Source organism: Urocitellus parryii, chromosome 11, assembly GCF_045843805.1.
Source record: "Urocitellus parryii isolate mUroPar1 chromosome 11, mUroPar1.hap1, whole genome shotgun sequence".
Lineage (NCBI taxonomy): Eukaryota > Metazoa > Chordata > Mammalia > Rodentia > Sciuridae > Urocitellus > Urocitellus parryii.
This window is the reverse complement of record NC_135541.1, coordinates 47075907-47097313: the sequence shown is the minus strand read 5'-3', so window position 1 is coordinate 47097313 and position 21407 is coordinate 47075907. Positions and strand designations below refer to the sequence as shown.

The 21407-nt window shown below is 36.7% G+C and overlaps 1 protein-coding gene across 1 annotated transcript in view; it reads right to left on the bottom strand.

Annotated features, from left to right (window-relative positions):
• The window catches only part of Raver2 (ribonucleoprotein, PTB binding 2), a 103466-nt gene that overhangs the window by 31962 nt on the left and 50097 nt on the right, over positions 1-21407 (bottom strand). The window contains exons 7-8 of the mRNA XM_026411011.2: positions 19650-19773; positions 254-339 (exon numbers count right to left, since the gene is read on the bottom strand). Of these exons, the coding sequence (XP_026266796.2) occupies positions 254-339; positions 19650-19773 (210 nt within the window). The remainder of the gene's footprint in view (positions 1-253; positions 340-19649; positions 19774-21407) is intronic.

Here is a 21407-nt window from a genome sequence, read left to right as displayed (position 1 = left end):
TGCCACAAATATATCTCTTCTCTTCTTCATGCCTTGCAAGTAGGAATGTATTCATTAATTAGGTTAATTGGAGCTGCATTAATTAGGTTAATTGGATCTGGTAGGATTATTAAGTTATGATTGTAAGTAACTATAATTATTAAGGATTTTCTTCTAAAACAAAATACTCAACTTCTTGAGTATTTAAATGTTAACAACAAATGAAATATATTCACTCCATTTGATCTTCTGATATTCCATGCTATTTATGTACCTGGTGTGCTTTATTCAAGTGTAGAAATGCAGGGGAGATGGGTGAGTTCATCAGATGAGGCAAGCTGTGAGGGGTTCCAAGCACTGCTTTAAGAAAATAAAAATAAAAATTTAACTGTATAATATGTGAAATTAAATATAAGACAAGCTTCAGAAGGGGTAAATGAATATTTCTTTAAAATTTTAACAAAATTCATTGACAGCTTAAGGATATACTGACTTTATCATTGGTCCAAAGTGACAGGTCCATTTCTGTGATTCAAACCTTGAACTTGCTTTAAAATCCCTACAGCTTCTATCTTGATTATAAAACACCAAACCTGGGCTTACACTTCTCTAGCACTTGGTGCAAAAAAACTAATTCCATCTTTTAATAAGTATAAATGAACCCACATTATTTGCTCAGTGTTTATTAGGTGTTTGGAAAATTTTGTCAGAGGATGGGAGGAGAGGCAAGATGCAACTTTTTTTTTTGGTCGGGGGGTGAGATTCAACCCAGAAGTGCTTAGCCACTGAGCCACATCCCTAGACTTAGAGACAGCGTCTCACTGCGTTGTTTGGGGCCTCACTAAGTTGCTGCGGCTGGCTTTGAACTTGTGATCCTCCTGGCTCAACCTCCCGAGCTGCTAGGATTACAGGTGTGCATCACCATGCCTGGCTGCAATTTTGTTTTTAAAAATCTTATGTAAAATGCTATTGAGAAATAATATAAGTACACAAAACTTTTACACAATAAAAACAAAAGACACATCAAAACTATATAAGGGATAAAAGGAATAAATAGTAACCATACTCTTTATCAAGTGTAAGGGCCCACATGCCAGGGTGCTCTTTAGTACTATAGAGCTATAGTTAGAGATTTCAACACTTCTTCCTGTCTTTTTCATAGTCTCTATATTTTGTTGTAAATGAATAAAATGTATTTTACTTCATTTTAGTTCATTTTACTAAACACAGTAGCTCCCAGTTCATAACAAAAACAACAACCAAAATAAAAACAACCTGAAAACACATGTAGCATTATACAGATTTAATGCAATTCCTGTTAAAATCCCAATGACATTTTTCATAGAAATAGAAAAAGCAGTTGTGAAATTTATTCGGAAAAATAAGAGACCCAGAATAGCTAAAGCAATCCTTAACAAGAAAAAAGAAGCAGGAGGCATTACTATACCAGATCTTAAACTATACTACAGAGCTATAGTAACAAAAATGGCATGGTATTGGCACTGAAATAGACTTGTAGACCAATGGTACTGGATAGAAGACAGAGACAAACCCATGTAAATACAGTTATCTAATTCTAGAAAAGGGTGTCAAAAACATTCACTGGAGAAAAGATAGCCTATTTAACAAATGGTATTGGCAAAACTGGAAATCCATATGTAGCAAAATGAAATTAAACCTCTCTCTCTCACCCTGCACAAAAATCAACTCAAAGTGGATCAAAGACTTAGGCGCTAGAACAGAGACCTTGCACCTAACATCAGAAAAAATAGACCCAAATCTTCACCACGTCAGCCTAGGATCTGACTTCCTTAACAAGACTGCTAAAGCACAAGAACTAAAATCAAGAATAAACAAATGGGATGGATTAAAATTAAAAAGCTTCTTCTCAGCAAAAGAAACAATTAATAATGTGAGGAGAGAGATTGGGAGAGAATCTTTACTACATGCACCTCGGATAAAGCATTAACCTCTAGGATATATAAAGAACTCAAAAAACTTAACCCTGAAAAAATAACTCAATCAGTAAATGGGCTAAGGAACAGAACAGACACTTCACAAAAGAAGAAATACAATTGATCAACAAATTGAAAAAGTGTTCAACATCTCTAGTAATTACAGAAATGCAAATTGAACCCACTCTAAGATTGCATCTCATGCCATTCAGAATGGCAATCATCAAGAATACAGGCAACAATAAATGTTGGCGAGGAGGTGGGGGAAAAAGATACATTCATACATTGCTGGTGGAATTGAAAATTGGTGCAACCACTATGGAAAGCAGTATGGAGATTCCTCAGACAACTGGGAATTGAATCACCATTTGACCCAGCTATCCCACTCCTTGGTTTATAACCAAAGGACTTAAAATCAGCATACTACAGTAATGCAGCCATGTCAACATTTATAGCAGCTCAATTCACAATAACTAGACTATGGAGCCAACTTAGGTGTACCTAAATAGATGAATGGATAAAGAAAATGTGGTATACATACTCAATGGAATATTACTCAGCTTTAAAGAAGAGTTCAATTATGGCATTTGCCAGTAAATGGTTGGAGTTGGAGAACATCATGCTAAGTGAAATAAGACAATCCCACAAAAACCAAAGGCCGAATGTTTTCTCTAATGTGCAGATACTAATTCACAAGGGAAGAATAATGTTACCTTAGATTAGGTAGAGTGAAGTGATGGGAAGGAAGGGGAGGGGATGTGGGGATAGAAAAGATAGTGGAATGAAACAGACATTATTACTTTATGTATATATGTGACTATATGACCAATATGATTCTGCAACATGTACACAGAAAAATGAGAAACTATATCTTATCTATGAATGATATATCAAAGTGCATAAATGCATTCTACTGTCATGTATAACTAATTAAAACAAATTAAAAAATTAAAAAAAGGAAAAAAATAAGTTGGACCTTACATAATAAAAAATTTTGTTCTTCAAAAGGCATTATTAATAAAAAGATAACACAGAGTGGGAGAAAGTATTTGCAAACCACATTTCCAACAGAATACTTGTATCTAAAATAACTTAAATAAGGCAACAACTCAATTTTAAAATATGCAAAGCACTTGAAAGAATGTCACCAAAGAAGATGTAGATGGCAAATTAGCACCATAAATGATGCTCAAAAGAGTCAAATAGATATTCAAATAAAAACCATAATAAGATAGCATTTATACACCCAATAGAAGCTGGGCATACTGGTGCACATCTGTAATCCCAGGAACTCTAGAGGCTGAGACAGGAGGATTGCAAGTTCAAGCTAGCCTGAACAAGTTGGCAAGGCCCTGTCTCAAAATATATAAAGGGCTGGGGATGTAGCACAGTGATAGAGTACCCTGAATTCTGTCCTCAATACTGGAAAGGAAGGAAGGAAGGAAGGAAGGAAGGAAGGAAGGAAGGAAGGAAGGAAGGAAGGAAGGAAGGAAACAAACCCAAAAGGAAGGCAAAAGTTAAAAAGTCTAATGCACTGCATGTTAGTACAGATACCGAGCAAACAGGAACCCTAGACACTGATGGTAAAAATGCAAAATAGCTCAACCACTTTGGAAAATGGTTGGGTAATTTTTTTTAAATTTATTTTTTAGTTGTGGTTGGACACAATACATTTGTTTTATTTATTTATTTTTATGTGGTGCTGAGGATTAAACCCAGAGCCTCTCATGTGCTACGCAAGTGCTCTACCACTGAGCCACAACCCCAGTCCCAGTTGAGTAGTTTTTTAAAACTTTTTTTTTAAACATTTATTTCTTAGGTGTAGATGGACACTACACAATGCCTTTATTTTTATGTGGTGCTGAGGATCGAACCCGGGTCCCGCCTGTGCTAGGCGAGCGCTCTACCGCTGAGCCACAATCCCAGCCCCAGTTTTTAAAACTTAAACATACATCTGTCATATGACTCAGATCCAAGAGAAATAACAGTTATTCAATAGAAATAAAAACATAAGTCTACAAAAAACCTAGTACACAGATATCCTCAGCAATTCTATTGAAAATGAACCCAAACTAGAAATGATCTAAATGTTCAAGTCAATTAATCAGCAAACTATGAAATGGAATACTGTTGAATAATAAAGGGAATTAATTATTATTAATACATGCAGTACAGAATCTCAAAATAGCAAGTTTGAGAGAAAAAAGTCAAATAATATATACTATATGATTCCATTTATACAAACTTCTTGAAAATACAAACTATGGTGACAGAAAGCAAATCAACCATTCTTGGGGAGTGGGTGGAGGGTGGCTTACCAAGGAGCAAAAGGGAACTTTTAGAGGTAAAGTGAATATTCACTATGTAATTGTGGTGATGATTCCATGGGTATATACATATATCCACACATATCAATTGACACACTTCAAATATGTGTAGTTTAATATGCATCAATTGTACCTCGATTGATGGTAAGCTGTTTTAAACATACAGTTTAGATGATAAATGATTACCTAATGGTTAAATTTGTAACACACACAAAGAAAGAAATCTAGAATATTCACTTTGTGTTGTATTCTTGAAGGTAGCTGAAGGATCTGTATTGAAGAGAAGATTAGTTTGGTCAGAGTAACACAGTCAAGTTGGACCTGGGGGCAGGGGGGAATCAGTCTGATAGAAATGTGCAGAACAAATTAGACTGAAAGGAAGGGAGATTAGAAAAGTAGGAATGTCTACAAACTACATGGAACTAACAAAGGTGCGTGTAAATTCAAGGGAAGAGTGTAAAGGAGGAGAAAGAGTTCCTAAATAAATCCCTGAGTACCTTTAACCGCAAAAGACATTACAGCTCCAGGTGCTTGTGATGGACAAGACAGAGATCCCTGCCTTCCATTGTAGCAAAAGAAACAGACAATAAGTAAGTAAATGCATAGTACCTATACACTATCTGAAAAAAAAATACAAAACTATAGTGACAGAAATAAAACAGTGAGAAAGAAGTGGCGCAAAGGTAGAAAGAATTGCAATTCTTTATTCCAGTTTGCTCAGACAAGTTCTGATAGAATAGGGATCTAGTTAAGATATAGTAAAGGATACACAAATGGAATTTTTTGATTAATGAGACATTTAGCTTTTCCTCAGTATTGAAAAACTTCCTTGGACTGAGAGTGTAACTCCTACTACCAGTAGAGTGCATGCTTAGCATGCAGAAGGCTCTGAGTTCAAAGTTCAGTCTCCAGCACATCCACGAAAGAAAGAAAGAAAAGAAAAGAAAAAAAAAGAAAAGAAAGAAAGAAAGAAAGAGAGAAAGAAATGTTCTGGACATTCTCCAGTTTTGTGCATGCTTAAGTGAGGCAGGAATGTAATCCTCTTCCTTTGCCAACCCACACAAAGAAAAAGCCAGTTTTGGTGACATAATTTCTTCATCATGGTAATATTGAACATTTTACTTAAAATTGAGAAAGCACTCAACATAAGAAGCATGCTCCTGTATAGCAATATGTCGGTTCAGGTAGAAAAACAGAATAGAGAATATTTAGTCTTAGATAAAGAGACAAAAATAATACTGGGGAGCTGGGGTTGTATGTGACTCAGAGGTAGAGCACTCACCTAGCATGCATGAGGCACTGGGTTCAATCCTTGGCACCACATAATTTTTTTTAAAAAAGATATTAAAAAATAATAATACTGGGAAGAAATTATTAAAGAGGCCCAGAGTCCAAAGGTGTGGGTAATGCTTTCTGCCAGACCCAAAAGTGTGGTATACTGTATTTCCTTAGACATTAGTAAGATCTTGAACTGCATCAATAAAATACTGATAACAGGAACAAAATACCACTGCATTCTGTACTGATCAAAACCAACCTGCAGGAGATATCTGTGTTTGTATACAGCATGTTTTAGGACAACCAGAAAACCCAGATGTGATATTATCATGCACACTTTTTGCTTGTCACATGCAGTTCCTGGCTCGTATCTCCCTCCAAGGCCACTCACAGAAACTCTAATCTTCTCCTACCTTTCTATCTTGGAGCTGGCTACGGGAAATTTTCTGACCTACCCCGTATGATAGTAGACCATTAGACCCCCACTTCAGGGGGATCCTTCCCCACACATGAGAGGAAAGAATGGTGCATAGAAAAGAAAAGAAGAACCTGGAGAGGCCTGGTTTCTCCACTTAGTCTTTTAGGGTTAGATCTTAAGCTTTTTGTCCAATCACATTTCTGCATAGTTGTCCATGTTTCAATCATGCTTATGAAACGAAAAACCTCAAAGTAAAGGGTTCAGAGAGTTCCTGAGTAAATGAACACACAGTCCATGTCCCTTCCCCCATACATCACTCTATGTGTCTCTTCAACTGTGTCCTTCTAGCATCCTTTATAATGAACTAATACACATAAGGCAGAAACACAAAGACCAAGAGACAGAGACACACAGAGAAAGAAGAGAAATTCAAGACGGTGGATTAGAGGCACCGGTACTTCACTGCTTGTCCACAAGATAGAACCAAACCCTTATATCAAAGGAGTCATTTGGTATTTGATATAAGGGGAGTAAACAAGGACAGGGTAGGGACGAAGAGCTTGAGAAGAAGATTTACATTAAATAGGGATGAGAGGTGGGAGGGAAAGGGAGTGAGAAGGGAAATTGCATGGAAATGGAAGGCGATCCTCAGGGTTATACAAAATGTCATATAAGAGGAAAGGAGGGGTAAGTCAAGAGAATACAAATGGAAGAAATGATTTACAGTAGAAGGGGTAGAGAGAGAAAAGGGGAGGGGAGGGGAGGGGAGGGGAGGGGGGATAGTAGAGAATAGGACAGACAGCAGAATACATCAGACACTAGAAAGGCAATATGTCAATCAATGGAAGGGAAACTGATGTGATACAGCAATTTGTATACGGGGTAAAAGCGGGAGTTCATAATCCACGTGAATCAACCGTGTAATATGATGTATTAAGAACTATGTAATGTTATGAACGACCAATAAAAAAAAATAAAATTAAAAAAATAAAACATATTGTAGAAACTGAAAAAAAAAAAAAAAGATAGAACCAAACCAACAGGAGCGTAGTTGCTTGTTGAAGTGAGTATCCATGAACAAGCACTGGAATTCAGCAGTGTAGATAAAGGGACCTGGTGGAAACCTAGAGACTTTGAGGAATGGAACAGTGGGAGAAACAGAGTGCCCCAGCAACAATCGCACGGCAGCCCTTGGCAGGGGTAGAGGTGCAAGAGGGAGAGTCCCAGGGAGCTCCCCTAGCACAGCATTTGGCAATTTGCAAACATGTGGTCTGAACAGATAAGGGATCTGGGAAGTGCATACAGAGCTGGCTCTGGAGAGGCTCTCTGTACTTCCCAGCTGCAACATGAGCACCACCTTGAGAAGGGTCTTATTGTCTGAGCTTACTACCCTGGGGATCAGAGGTCCCTGAGTTTTCCTATCTCTGGGACCCTACAACAATTTTACCTCACTGGCCTGGAGAGGCACTACTTGTGAATCAGTTTGGCCTGGGGGGGGGCGGGGGGGAGAGGGAGAGGAGAGAGAGAGAGAGAGAGAGAGAGAGAGAGAGAGAGAGAGAGAGAGAGACAGACACCCACTGAGAATTCTTCACAACAAGACTGTGACATAGAGGACAGTGGAAGGTGCTTTCCCTTTAAAATGAACAGTTCAGGAAACTTGCTAAGAGTCTGGGGGAGTAAGAAAGGGCAGTGAACAGTTGCATGTGATTTAGCACAGAAGCCAAGTCTGGGGGCACCAGATTGTGGGCAGTGGATCATAAGGAACTCCCGCCTACAACCCTAGCACAGAATTTTGCAGTTCCATAGCCTCCACCCACCCACAGGGACATCCAGGGACACACTTACATTGCTCCTTCCTCAAAATGCACAGCCTCCAAAGCTCCAGAGCTTAGAGCTAGTCTGCAAACACGAATCACCAGGATCCCCCCACCTCACAGTGCATACCCCAAAAGCTCTGGCTTAGCCTGAAATCACCCATTCTTGGCCCTCATGCAAGTACCTTACCAGGGCAGAAGTTTTTATCTTTTTATTTATACTTTTATCTTTCTTAAAAATTTTTAATTTATTTATTTTAATTAGGTATATATGATGGCAGAATGCATTCTGATTCATTTTACACAACTGCAGCACAACTTTACATTTCTATGGTTGGACACAATGTAGCATCTCACCATATGTGCAGTCATAAATGTACCTAGGATTCCACCGACTTTCCTGCCCACATACGCTCTCCATCCCCTTTGCCCAATCAAAGTTCCTCTGTTTTTCCCATGCCCTCCCCCATTATGGATCAGCATCCACTTATCAGAGAAAACATTTGGCCTTTGGTTTTGGGGGATTGGCTTACTTCACTTAGCATGATATTCTCCAACTCCATCCATTTACCTGCAAATGCTATAATTTTCTTTTAATGCCGAGTAATATTCCATCGTGAATATATACCACATTTTCTGTATCCATTCATCTATTGAAGGGCATCTAGATTGCTTCTACAGTTTAGCTATTGTGAATTGAGCTGCTATAAACATTATTGTGGCTGTGTTACTATAGTATGCTGATTTTAAATCCTTTGGGTATAGACCAAGGAGTGGGATAGCTAGATCAGATGGTGTTCCATTCTAAGTTTTCTAAGGAATCTCCATACTGCTTTCCAGATTGGTTACACCAATTTGCAGTCCCATCAACAATGAATGAGTGTGCCTTTTCCCCCACATCCTCGCCAAAATGCTATTGTTGTCTGTATTCTTGATAACTGCCATTCTGACTGGCATGAGATGAAATCTTAGAGTAGTTTTAATTTGCATTTTTCTAATTACTAGAGATGGTGAACATTTTTTCATATATTTGTTGATCTGTTATATATCTTCTTCTGAGAAGTGTCTGTTCAGTTATTTAGCCCATTTATTGATTGGGTTGTTCTTTTTTTTTTTTAAATGTTAAGTTTTTTGAGTTCTTTATATATCCTGGAGATTAGTACTCTATTTGATGTGTGTGTGACAAAAATTTTGTCCTAAAATGTAGGCTCTTTCTTCACCTCATTGATTGTTTCTTTTGCTGAGAAGATGATTTTTAGTTTGAATCCATCCCATTTATTAATTCTTAATTTTATTTCTTGTGCTTTAGGAGTCTTGTTAAGAAAGTCAGGGCCTAGTCCAGCATGATGAAGATTTGGGCCTACTTTTTCTTTTTCCTCTATTAGGTGCAGGATCTCTGGTCTAATTCCTAGGTCACCGATCCACTTTGAGTTGAGTTTTGTGAGATAGGGGTTTAGCTTCATTTTGCTGCATATGGATTTCCAGTTCTCCTAGAACCATTTGTTGAAGAGGCTATCTTATCTCCAATGTATGTTTTTAGCTCCTTTGTCTAGTATGAGATAACTGTAATTATGTGGATTTATCTCTGTGTCTTCCATTATGTACCATTGGTTTACATGTCTATTTTGGTGCCAATACCATGCTGTTTTGTTGCTATAGCTTTGTAGTATAGTTTAAGTTCTGGTTTTGTGATGCCTCCTGTTTCACTCTTGTTGCTAAGGATTGCTTTGGCTCTTCTGGGTCTCTTATTTTTCCAAATGAATTTCATGATTGCCTTTTCTATTTCTATAAGGAATGACATTGGGATTTTAATTGAAATCACATTGAATCTGTGTAGTGCTTTGGGTAATATGGTCATTTTGACAACATTAATTTTGCCTATCAAAGAGCATGGGAGATCTTTTCATCTTCTAAGGTCTTCTTCAATTTATTTCTTTAGTGTTATATAGTTTTCATTGTAGAAGTCTTTCATCTCTTTTGTTAAGTTGATTCCCAAGAATTTTTTTTTCATGGTTATTATGAATGGGATAGTTTTCCTAATTTCTCTTTCAAAGGATTCATCACTGATGAATGAAATACATTTGATTTATGGGTATTGATTTTATATCCTGCTACTTTGCTGAATTCATTTATTGATTCTAGAAGTTTTCTGGTGGAGTTATTTGGATCCTCTAAATATAAAATCATGTCATCAACAAATAATGATAGTTTGAGTTCTTTTCCTATTCATATCACTTTAATTTCTTTTGTCTGTCTCATTGCTCTGGCTAGAATTTCAAGGACTACATTGAATAGAAGTGGAGAAAGAGTGCATCCCTGTCTTGTTACAGTTTTTAGAGGAAATGTTTCCAATTTTTCTCCATTTGGAATGATGTTATCTTTGGGTTTAGCTTAGATAGCTTTTACAATGTTGAAGTATGCTCCTCCTATTCCTAGTTAAGTGTTTTGAAAGAGTGCTGTATTTCATCAAGTGCTTTCTCTGCATCAATTAATATAATCATATGATTCTTATCTTTAAGTCTTTTGATGTGATGAATTATATTTATTGATTTCCTTATGTTGAACCAAACTTACATCCCTGGAATAAACCACACTTGATCATGGCGCACTATTTTTTAAATATGTTTTTGTATGAAATTTGTCAGAATTTTATTGAGAATTTTTGCATCAATGTTCATCAGGGATATTGGTCTAAAATTTTCTCTCCTTGATGTGTGTCTGCGTGGTTTTGGTATCAAGATGATACAAGCTTTATAGAATGTGTTTGGATGGGTTCCCTCCTTTTCTATTTCATAGAGTAATTTGAGGAGAATTGGTGTTAATTCTTCTTTGTAGGTCTTGTAGAATTCAGCTGTGAATCCATCTGGTCCTGGGCTTTTCTTGTTTGGCAGGCTATTGATGTCATCTTCCTTGTTTGAAATGGATGTTTAGATTATGTATGTCCTCTTGACTCAGTTTGGGTTGATCATATGCCTCTAGAAATTTGTTGGTGTCTTTGAGGTTTTCTATTTTACTGAAGTATAATTTTTCAAAATAGTTTCTAAATATCTTCTGTATTTCAATAGTGTCTGTCATGATATTTCCTTTTTCATCACAAATTTTAGTAATTTGAATTTTCTCTCTCCTTTAGTGTAGTCCTTCTTTTCATTAGGGTGGCTAAGGGTTTGTCAATTTTACTTAGTTTTCCAAAGAACCAGCTTTTTGTTTTGTCAATTTTTTAAATTGTTTCTTTTGTTTCAATTTCATTGATTTCTGCCCTGATTTTAATTATTTCCTGTCTTCTACTACTTTTGGTGTCTGTTTGTTCCTCTTTTTCTAGGGCTTTGAAATGTAATGTCAGGTTGTTTATTTGTTGGCCTTTTCTTCTTTTAATGAATGAACTCCATGCAATGAACATTCTTCTTAGCACTGCCTTCATAGTGTCCCATAGATTTTGATAAATTGTATTAGAGTTCTTATTTATCTCTAAGAATTTTTTTTTATCTCCTCGCTGATGTCTTCTGTTATCCATGCATCATTCAATAGTGTATAGTTTAGTTTCCAGGTGCTGGAGTAGCTTCTATTTTTTATTTTATCATTGATTTCTAATTTCATTCCATATGGTCAGATAGAATGCAGGGTAATATCTCTATTTATTTTGTATTTGCTAAGACTTGCTTTATGGCATAACATATGGTCCATTTTGGAGAAGGATCCATGTGCTGCTGAGAAGAAAGTGTATTTGTTTGTTGATGCATGGAAAATTCTAAATATGTATGTTAAGTTTAACTTATTGATTGTATTATTGAGTTCTATAGTTTCTTTGTTTAGTTTTTATTTAAAAGACCTATTCAGTGGTGAGAGAGGTATATTAATGTCGCCCAGATTGTTGTGTTGTGGTCTATTTGGTTCTTGTAGTTGAGAAGATTTTTTTCTAATATACATAGCTGCCCCATTGTTTGAGGCATAGATATTTATGATTGTTATATCTTGTTGATATATGAATCCCTTAAGCAATATGAAATGTCCTTCTTTATACCTTTTCACTAGCTTTCGTTTGAAGTCCACTTTATCTGATATGAGGATGGAAGCCCCTGCTTGTTTACATGGTCCACGGGTCCATGTGAGTGGTACGTTTTTTCCACCCTTTCACCTTGTGTCTGTGGATCTCTTTTTCTGTAAGGTGAGTCTCTTGAAGGCAGCATACTGTTGGGTCTTTTTTTTTTTTTTTAAATCTAATCTGTCAATCTATGTATTTTAATTGATGAGTTTAGACCATTCACATTCAGGGTTATTAATGAAATATGACTTGTATTCCCAGTGATTTTGGTTTTTAACTTGACTTAGTTTCTCCTTTGATTAGCCCTCCCTGTAGTGTAGTCCCTCCTTGTGCTGATTTTTAATTGTTGTTTTTCATTTCCTTCTCCTGGAATATTTTGCTGAGAGTGCCCTGTAGTGCAGGCTTTCTCACTGTAAATTATTTTAATTTTTGTTTATCATGAAAGGTTTTTATTTTGTCATTAAGTGTGAAGCTTAATTTTGCTGGATATACAATTCTTGGTTGGCATCCATTATCAGATTACCTGTACCTGACCTTGGTGTTGGGCTTCTAGATCCCAGCTGGTGTCCCATGATAAATGCTACTGCAACTAAGGATGGTGGTGGCAATAGTGGAGATAACTCAAGATAGCAGTGGGGGTGTCCCAAGATGGAGATGGGGCTGAAAGGGTGGACTGCCTGTTTGGAGATGCAGCTGCCTCCAGGCCCTATCTGTTGTCTCAAGGTGGAGGCTACTGCGTGGGGAGGGCTATGGCGATGGCTGCAATGTCCCAAGATAAAGATGGGGTAGGCCTGGGCTCCGGAGTGGTCAGCGGGTGGTCCTAGGCCTGAGCCTATACTTTTTTTTCTTTGATTCTCTTCTTACTTTTTAATTTTTCTCTCTAACCCCATTTCCCCCTCCTTTTTTATTTTTCTCCTGCTTTCTTTTTTCTTTTTAAATTTTAAGTTCAGATTTTTAGGAAAACATTTTTTTGTTGTTGTTTCCCCTCATTCTTTCCTGTTGGCATTATTGCTATTGATATTTTGTTGTTCATTTGTTTTGTGGTATAGGACCTGGGTGACACTTCCAGCCCAGCTGAGAGTATCTGCACCTAGCTACAACCCTGCCCTAGTCCCTATCAAACCTTGGCGGATACTTCAACTTAAAGTATAGGGAAGACAATAACCTGCTGCCAGGTGGGCATAGCTGGGGGAGTCTGACATCCTACTCCTAGACTGTCAAGCTCATAGTAGCAGCAGGGAGAAATAACACAGATATTGTGGACACAGCATCTATGGGGGTCCCCAGCATTGGTCCCTCCCATACCTTTTGGATCACACATGGCTGACAAGACTGGATTTGAGTACCACAGAAGGAAGTTGTGATTCTGACCCTCACCTCTCCATGTGATACACCAGGGACTGCATCAGTGTCTAAACTGAGGATAACTGCTTCATGTCATTTAATAAAACTGGAATAGCCAGTGTCAGAATTGCTTTCAAGTAGCAGAGCCAATATCAACAGCGCACGTGGAAATAACCTACCACTTGACAGGGACCTCCACTCCCATTATCGGAGTAACCAGCTATGGTGCACTCCAGTTTCTCCCTCTATACTACACTGCCTCAGTTACCAGAGGAATGCTACTGTTTCTAGACCTACCAAGAAATCGGACCCCTCAGGCTCTGCTGTAGTATGTACTATGTCAAAACTCACTAATCGCAGCCAAAGAGTCCAAAGGGAGATTGCACTATGAAGCCCAGTTGTAATTAAACTCAAGCCTACATAACAAATCAGCTTCCAAAGACACATCATGAAGAGAAGGCTACTTACCAAAAGACCCTCACATAAAAGTAGAAAAGATATGTTTACCAATCAATGCACAACTCCCAACATGGAAACAAAAAAAATATGAAACAATAAGCAATCTGATATTTTTAAAAGTTCATAATGCTATTGTAACAGATGAGAAAGATATTGGAATGGCTGGAATGCCAGATTTAAAGAAAATTCAAAAGAATGCTTTTTAAAAATCTCATCGATGGGATGGGGTTGTAGCTCAGTGGTGGAGTGCTTGCCTCCTGCGTGTGAGGTACTGGGGTCTATCCTTAGTACCATGTAAAGATAAATAAATAAAATAAAGGTACTGTGTCCATCTACAACTAAAATAATAATAATAATAAAAATCTCAATGATCTTCAAAAAATACAGATAAATTATTGAATGCATTAAGTAAGACAATGCAGCATATGGGTGAGAAATGTAGTAAGCACAGAGACAGTTTGATAAAGGACCAAATAGGAATCTTGAAAATGAAAACTGTAGTCAGATTAAAACAAACAAACAAATAAAAAACCTCAGTTGAAAGCCTCCCCAACAGACTAGATTTAGAAGAAAAAGAATATTAATGTTCAGGGATAAGTCTGACAAAATATTACATTCAGACAGAAATAAAGAAAAAAAGGCATAATGAAAAGAAGAACATAGTCCATCTCTGTGACACGTTTAAATGATCAAATGCCAGCATAATCAGTATACCCAAGGGAGAAGGCTGAAAGAATAGAAAACATGATCAGTTAAATAATAGCAGAAATTTCCCCAAATCTCGGGAAAAACCTAGACTTCCAAATACCGGAGGTATTTAGGACCCCAAGTAAAGGTGACTAGAAAAGATGCTCTCCATGACATAGTTAGAATGTCAAAAGCACAGAACAAAGAAAGAAGATTAAAATCTGCAAGAAATATAAGTTGCCAAGTCACATTTAATAGCATACTTCTCAGCAGAAACTCTAAACACCAGGAGAACATGATATATTTGAAGTTCTGGAATGAAAGAACTGCCAAACAAGATTGCTTACCCAGCAAGACTATCCTTCAGAATCAAAGTTGAAATAAAGACCTTCCAATCTCATCATTAACTAAGGAAATTCATGACCACTAAACAAGCATTACGAAAGATATTTAAGGAAATTCTACATCCAGAAGAGGAAGAAAGATAAGTACAAGAGCATGTTAAAAAAATAAATCTCTCCAGAAGAGTAGACATGCAAATGAGAAATAGAAAAGAATCAAACATTATCAATACAGTAAACCATCGAACTTCTAAGATGAATACAAGATAAGAAATGGAATATAAAATATTGAAAACAACCAGAAGAAAAACAAAACAATAGGAGAACATACTGGGTGTAAATGGTCTTAATTCTCTAATTAAAAGATACAGACTAGGGCTGGAGTTGTAACTCAGTGGCAGAGCACTTGCCTAGCAAGTGTGAGGCTCCACATATAAATAAATAAATAAATAAATAAATAAAGTACATCAACAACTAAAAAATATTTTTTAAAAAGGTACAGACTAAATGGATTAAAAAACAAGACCCAACAATATGTCACTTGCAAGAAACATCTCGCTTGTATTGAAAAACACACACTGAAAGGATAGAAAATGTTACTCCAAGAAAATGGAATGGGAAAGAAGTAAGAGCAGCTGTACTTATATCTGACAAAAAGACTTTGACACAAAATCAGTTAGAAGAATACAAAAGTCGCTACAGATTGATCAAGGGAAAAATCATCAAGAAGATATAATGATTATAAATACATATGCACTGGTCGTTGAAGCACCCAATTTTATAAAACAAACACTACTAAACATAAAGGGAGAGATAGGCTCCAATATAATAGTGGGCAACTTCAATACCTGCTCTCACCAATAAATCACCCAGATAAGAAAATCAACAAAGAAACAGCAGAGTTAAATTATGCTATAGACCAAAAGGACCTATTTTGGTCTATATTGATATTCTACAGAATATTCCACCCAACAACTGCAAAATGCACACTCTTTCCATTGTCCCATTGCACTTTCTTCCAAAATTGACACATATTAGGCCACAACACAAGTCTAAACAAGTTAAAAAAAACTGAAATAATTTCTTGCATCTTATCTGATTACAGTGGAATGAAGCTAGAAATCAGCAGCAAGAAAAAAAACACGTAATTATACAGAACATACAATTATACAGAAAATTATACAGAATATATAAGCAGAGGGGAAATTTTAAAATTCCTTGAATCAAATGAAAATAGAAACACAACCCACCAGAACTGTGGGACACAGTGAAAGCAGTACTAAGAAGGAAGTTTATAACAACGAGTACTTTACACCAAAAAAATACAGAGATCACAAATGCATAACCTAATAATGCAAAAAGAAAAAAAACCATCAAAATCAGTAGAAATAAATAAATTATAATCAGAGCAGAAACAAATGAAATAGAGATTAAAAGAACAATACAAAGGGGGCTGAGGTTGTGGCTCAATGGTAGAGCGCTCACCTAGCGTGTGTGTGTGTGTGTGTGTATAAAATTTTAAAAAGAACAATACAAAGGATCAATGAAAGAAAGAGTTTGTTGAGAAGATAAAATTGACAAACCTTTATCTAAACTAACCAAAAGTGAAAGCAGACCCAATTAAATGAAATTAGAGATGAAAAAGGAAACAGTCCAACAGATACCACTGAAATTCAAAGGATCATTAGAGAATATAATAACTATATAATATAAAAACTATATGCCGGCTATGGAGTATTACTCTGCATTAAAAAATGACAAAATCATAGAATTTGGAGGGAAATGGATGGCATTAGAGCAGATTATGCTAAGTGAAGCTAGTCAATCTTTAAAAAACAAATACCAAATGACTCCTTTGATATAAGGGGTGTAAACAAGGACAGGGTAGGGACGAAGAGCTTGAGAATATTTACAGTAGACGGGGATGAGAGGTGGGAGGGAAAGGGAGTGAGAAGGGAAATTGCATGGAGGTGGAAGGCGATCCTCAGGGTTATGCAAAATGTCATATAAGAAGAAAGGAGGGGTAAGACAAGAGAATACAAATGGAAGAGGTGGTTTGCAGTGGAGGGGGTAGAGGGGGGGAGGGGAGGGGAGGGGAGGGGAGGGGAGGGGGGATAGTGGACAGTAGGACAGACATCAGAATACATCAGACACTAGAAAGGCAATATGTCAATCAATGGAAGGGTAACTGATGTGATACAGCAATTTGTATACGGGGTAAAAGCGGGAGTTCATAATCCACTTGAATCAAACCGTGTAATATGATGTATTAAGAACTATGTAATGTTATGAACGACCAATAAAAAAAAAAAAAAAAAAAAAAACTATATGCCGGGCTGGGGTTGTAGCTCAGTGGTAGAGTGCTGGCCTCACATGTATGAGGTCCTAGGTTCGATCCTCGATCCTCAGTACCACGTAAAAATAAATAAATAAAAATAAAGATACTGTGTCCATCTACAACTAAATTTTTTTAAAAAAAATTATATGCCAATACAGTTGAAAATATAGAAGAAATGGACAAATTTCTGGAAAGATATGACCTACCAAAATTGAACAAAGGGCATATATAAAACTTAAATAGATCAATAACAAGTATTGAAATTGAAGCAGTAAATAAGAAGTCTTGGGAGTTGGAGGGAAGCCCAGACTGATAAATTCACTACTGAATTTTTCCAGACTTTTGAAGAACTAATACCAATTCTCCTCAGATTATTCCTCAATAATAGTTTGAGTAATTATAAACTCATTCTACAAAACAAGTATCACCCTGTTATCCAAACCTGAGAAGACACTCTAGTCAGAGGCCATTATCAAAAATATTTTTTTAAAAAAAGAATAACAATAAATGTTGGAGAGGATGTTGGGTAAAACTAGACTCACACATTATTGGTAGAATTGCAAACTGGTATAATCACTCTGGAAAGCAGTATAGAAATTCCTCAGAAAACTTGAAATGGAACCACCATTTGACCCAGTTATCCCACTCCTTTGTATATACCCAAAGAACTTAAAATCAGCATACTACAGTGACACAGTCAAATCAATGTTTATAGCTGCTCAATTCACAATGGTGAAGCTATGGAACCAATCTAGGTGCCCTTCAACAGATGAATGGGTAAAGAAAATGTGATACACACATACACATACACATATACACACATACACACACACACAATGGGATATTACTCAGCCATAAAAAAGAATGATTTTATGACTTTTGCTGGTAAATGGATGAATCTGGAGCCTATCATGCTGAGTGCAATAAGCCAATTCCCAAAACCCAAAGGTCAAATGTTCTCTCTGATACGTGGATTATAACATACACAAGGCGGGGCGGCAGGGGGGAGAAGAATAGAAGTTCAGTGGATTAGACAAGGGGAATGAAAGGAAGGGAGAGGGAATGGGGATAGGAAAGACAGTCGAATGAATCAGACATAACTTTTCTATGTTCATATATAATTACACAACCAATGAAACTACACATCATGTATAGCCACAGGAATGGGATCCTAATTAGAATAATATATACTTTATGTATGAATAACATGTCAGAATGCACACTACTGTCATATATAAAAAGAACAAATTGAAAAAAAAACCTGAAAAGACACAACAGAAGAAATATACATAACTCTGATGAACTCAGATGCAAAAATTCCCAATAAAATACTTTCAAATCAAATCTGACAACATGTTAAAATGATCATATGCTAATCAAGTTGGTTTCATTCCAGGGATACAAAGATGGTTCAACATACACAAATCAATAAATGTAAATTGGCACATAAAAAGAATCAAGAAGGGGCTGGGGTTATGGCTCAGTGGTAGAGCCTTTGCCTAGCATATGTAAGGCACGGGGTTTGATTCTCAGCACTGCATATAAATAAATAAAGATCTATTGATAACTAAAAAATATTTTAAAAAAGAATCAAGTATAAAAATCAAATGATCATCTCAATAGACACATAAAAAGACTTTGATAAAATTCAAGATTCCTTTAGGATTAAAAATCCCAAGTGTCTCTTCATTTGGATACTCCTAAATTATGTCCTTTAAAATACATACAATTATAATCATAAATATTGTGCTTTCCTGAGTTTCTGTCTGTTGATTTCTCAAAACTGAGAGGGTGCTGGGAACTCCCAAATTTATAGCAAGTTGGTCAGGAGTGTGGGTGGCCTTGGGGACCCATTGAATTTCTGACTGGGACTGTAAAATGGGGCACTCATGTGGAGGACTGAGACTTTTAACTTGTGGGGTTCCTGTTAACATCAAGTAATTAATTCATGCTAGAACTAAATTACAGTAGGCAAGTGGATGTTAGGCAGTTGGGATTGAAACAGAATAAAATTATTTAATATATTCTAAACTTTAGTATTGAATATCAGGTCTCATTTCCTCACAATGCCAAAACAGACATTTTGTGTATATAAAGTACATTGCACATTTCAGAAGGTAAGTTATTACCAGAAAAAGAATATTAAATACATATTCAATGTATATTGATAGTATAAGGATTGGCATAATACTTACAAAATAATAATGCTTTCATCACTGGTTACAGAGTGAAAGAATTTTACATCAAAAAAGGGAAGGACAAAAGAGGAAACAGATCTTTAGAACTTTTAACATAGTATTCTGCTAAAACTATTACACATAAATATATTTTTTGTGGATAGAGGCTATAACAATGTAGTATGTTAATTATTACCACTTATTCTACAAATTTATGTCAACTAAGAGCTAAATTGAAGGTTTAATATTTAACATTTATTAATGGCAAAGAAATAGGAAACACATAAGCATGTTGTACCTACCCAAAATAGCCAAAATACATTATCACCTCAGATTATCTATTAAAATTCAATAACAAGTCTGGGGAAAATTATATATTTTAGACTAATTTAAGTGTACTTTTTTTAACATGTAAATGTACTTTTTGAATGTAAAGCAGCTCTATTAACTTCAAGCCAACATTCTGCATTTAGTTAGGACATGTGGCACTTACCTGGTTTGACAGCTCGTTGTAGCTGGGGTTGTAGAAGAACTTGCAACATGGCGGGGTTGTTTAAACTTTTCATAATTTGTACTGGGTTTGGCTCTGGAAGTAATCCCTTTTGATTACTGTGCATCTTCAGCAAATACAGAAATAAGAAACATTAGACCAAGCACAAAAGATGGAATTTTAAAGGCTTTCTTCCAGAAATTCTCATTTGCCTAAGATCTATTGTCTCATAAACACAATCTGTTTTGTGTTATGTATCTGCTGTATACTTGCTACCATCGTGCTCAATTACATGTTAAGATGTCCTGTCACACATCGGACATGAAATCCTTATAGACTATTTCAGCTAAATTCCAATGGGCTTCAAGAAGACTAAAGTTTAATAGAATAAATCTCTTTACAAAGTACAAATAGATGACGAGAGAATCTCAATTTGCTAACAAGGAGATAATGTGTTGTTTTAACATGACTACTCTGATGCTAATAGGAGAATCTTACTATATTGCTAATCAGAAGTTTAACAGTGTGGGCTGCCTCACAAATCAGAATTTTCTTATACTAAAAGATCTTTATTTCATTACCTTAATCCTCCAATTTGAGACTAAGAAGAACTGCCGTTGCATATATGTAATTGGTAGCTCCCTAAAAACAAAATTGTTTTCAGTTTTTAAAACCAGTGTGATATATGAGGATATTAAAATAAAAAGCAAACTGTAAACTTCTAGCCTGAGAAAAAGGAGAAATGACAGGGACAACTGGGTCCTTCTCCCAGGCCAGATACTGTGAAATTGAGAGGGAAAGGGAGAAACTGGCATATGACCATTGAGAAATCCGGGGAGAGAGCCAAGGTGTGAAGATAAACAGGAGCCAGAATGAGAGACCCTGGACCTGCACAGGGTGATTCAGAGAAGGGCATTTGAGTTGTTCAGTGGTGCGGTTCCCTTTGCACTGCCTTTAGGGAGCATGGCTCTCCTGGCCAGCACAGCAGGGCAGGAAAGAGCGGCACTGTCCCAGTGACAGCCAGAGGACCAATGACTCAACAACAGGGAGGCACACCAGGACAGGGACAGTGGGCACCAAATAATGCTAGTATGGACAGAACAGCTGGTTAATGAAAAACTCGTCCCCATATCCCCAGCCTTCTCAGTTCCTCCCGCGCACACCCACAGTGCAAGGTAGAACAGTTTCAATGGAGGAAAGCAGAACTGAGCGCAAGACGGGGAGGGGAGAGGCAAAGAGGTTCTTGCAGGACTGTCTGTCTGGGGTGGGAAGAGGACCTGGCCAAATGTGAATGGTGAAGGCAGAGCATCTCTGCCCTGAGGACCCTGCCTGCCTTCCCTAGACCCTAGCCTAAGTCCCATATTTACCTCTCCCTGTCTATTCCTTCTCCCATCAAACTATTTTTTTTTTTGGGTGGGGCAGATTAAACCTAGGGTCTTAGGCAGCATATGGTCTACCACTGAGCTACACCCCCAGCTCCCACACCCCGCCCCATTATATAAACACTAACATACAAGGAAGCTGATAGCTGCCTCCAGGAAATATGTGTTCATAGGAGACAGCAACTAGACATTTAGGAAACAGAGCTGCTCAAAATAAAGGCAAAAAACTGGATTGCTTATAAGAAAGAAAGCAAAATCAATGAATAAGAAATAACAAGAAAGTCTAAAAAGAAAATAAATTTTTATTAGTAACATGAAGCAAGGCCATGCAGTTATAAAGACTAACTGGTGAGCAATAGTGGGTATGGAAATATAAACA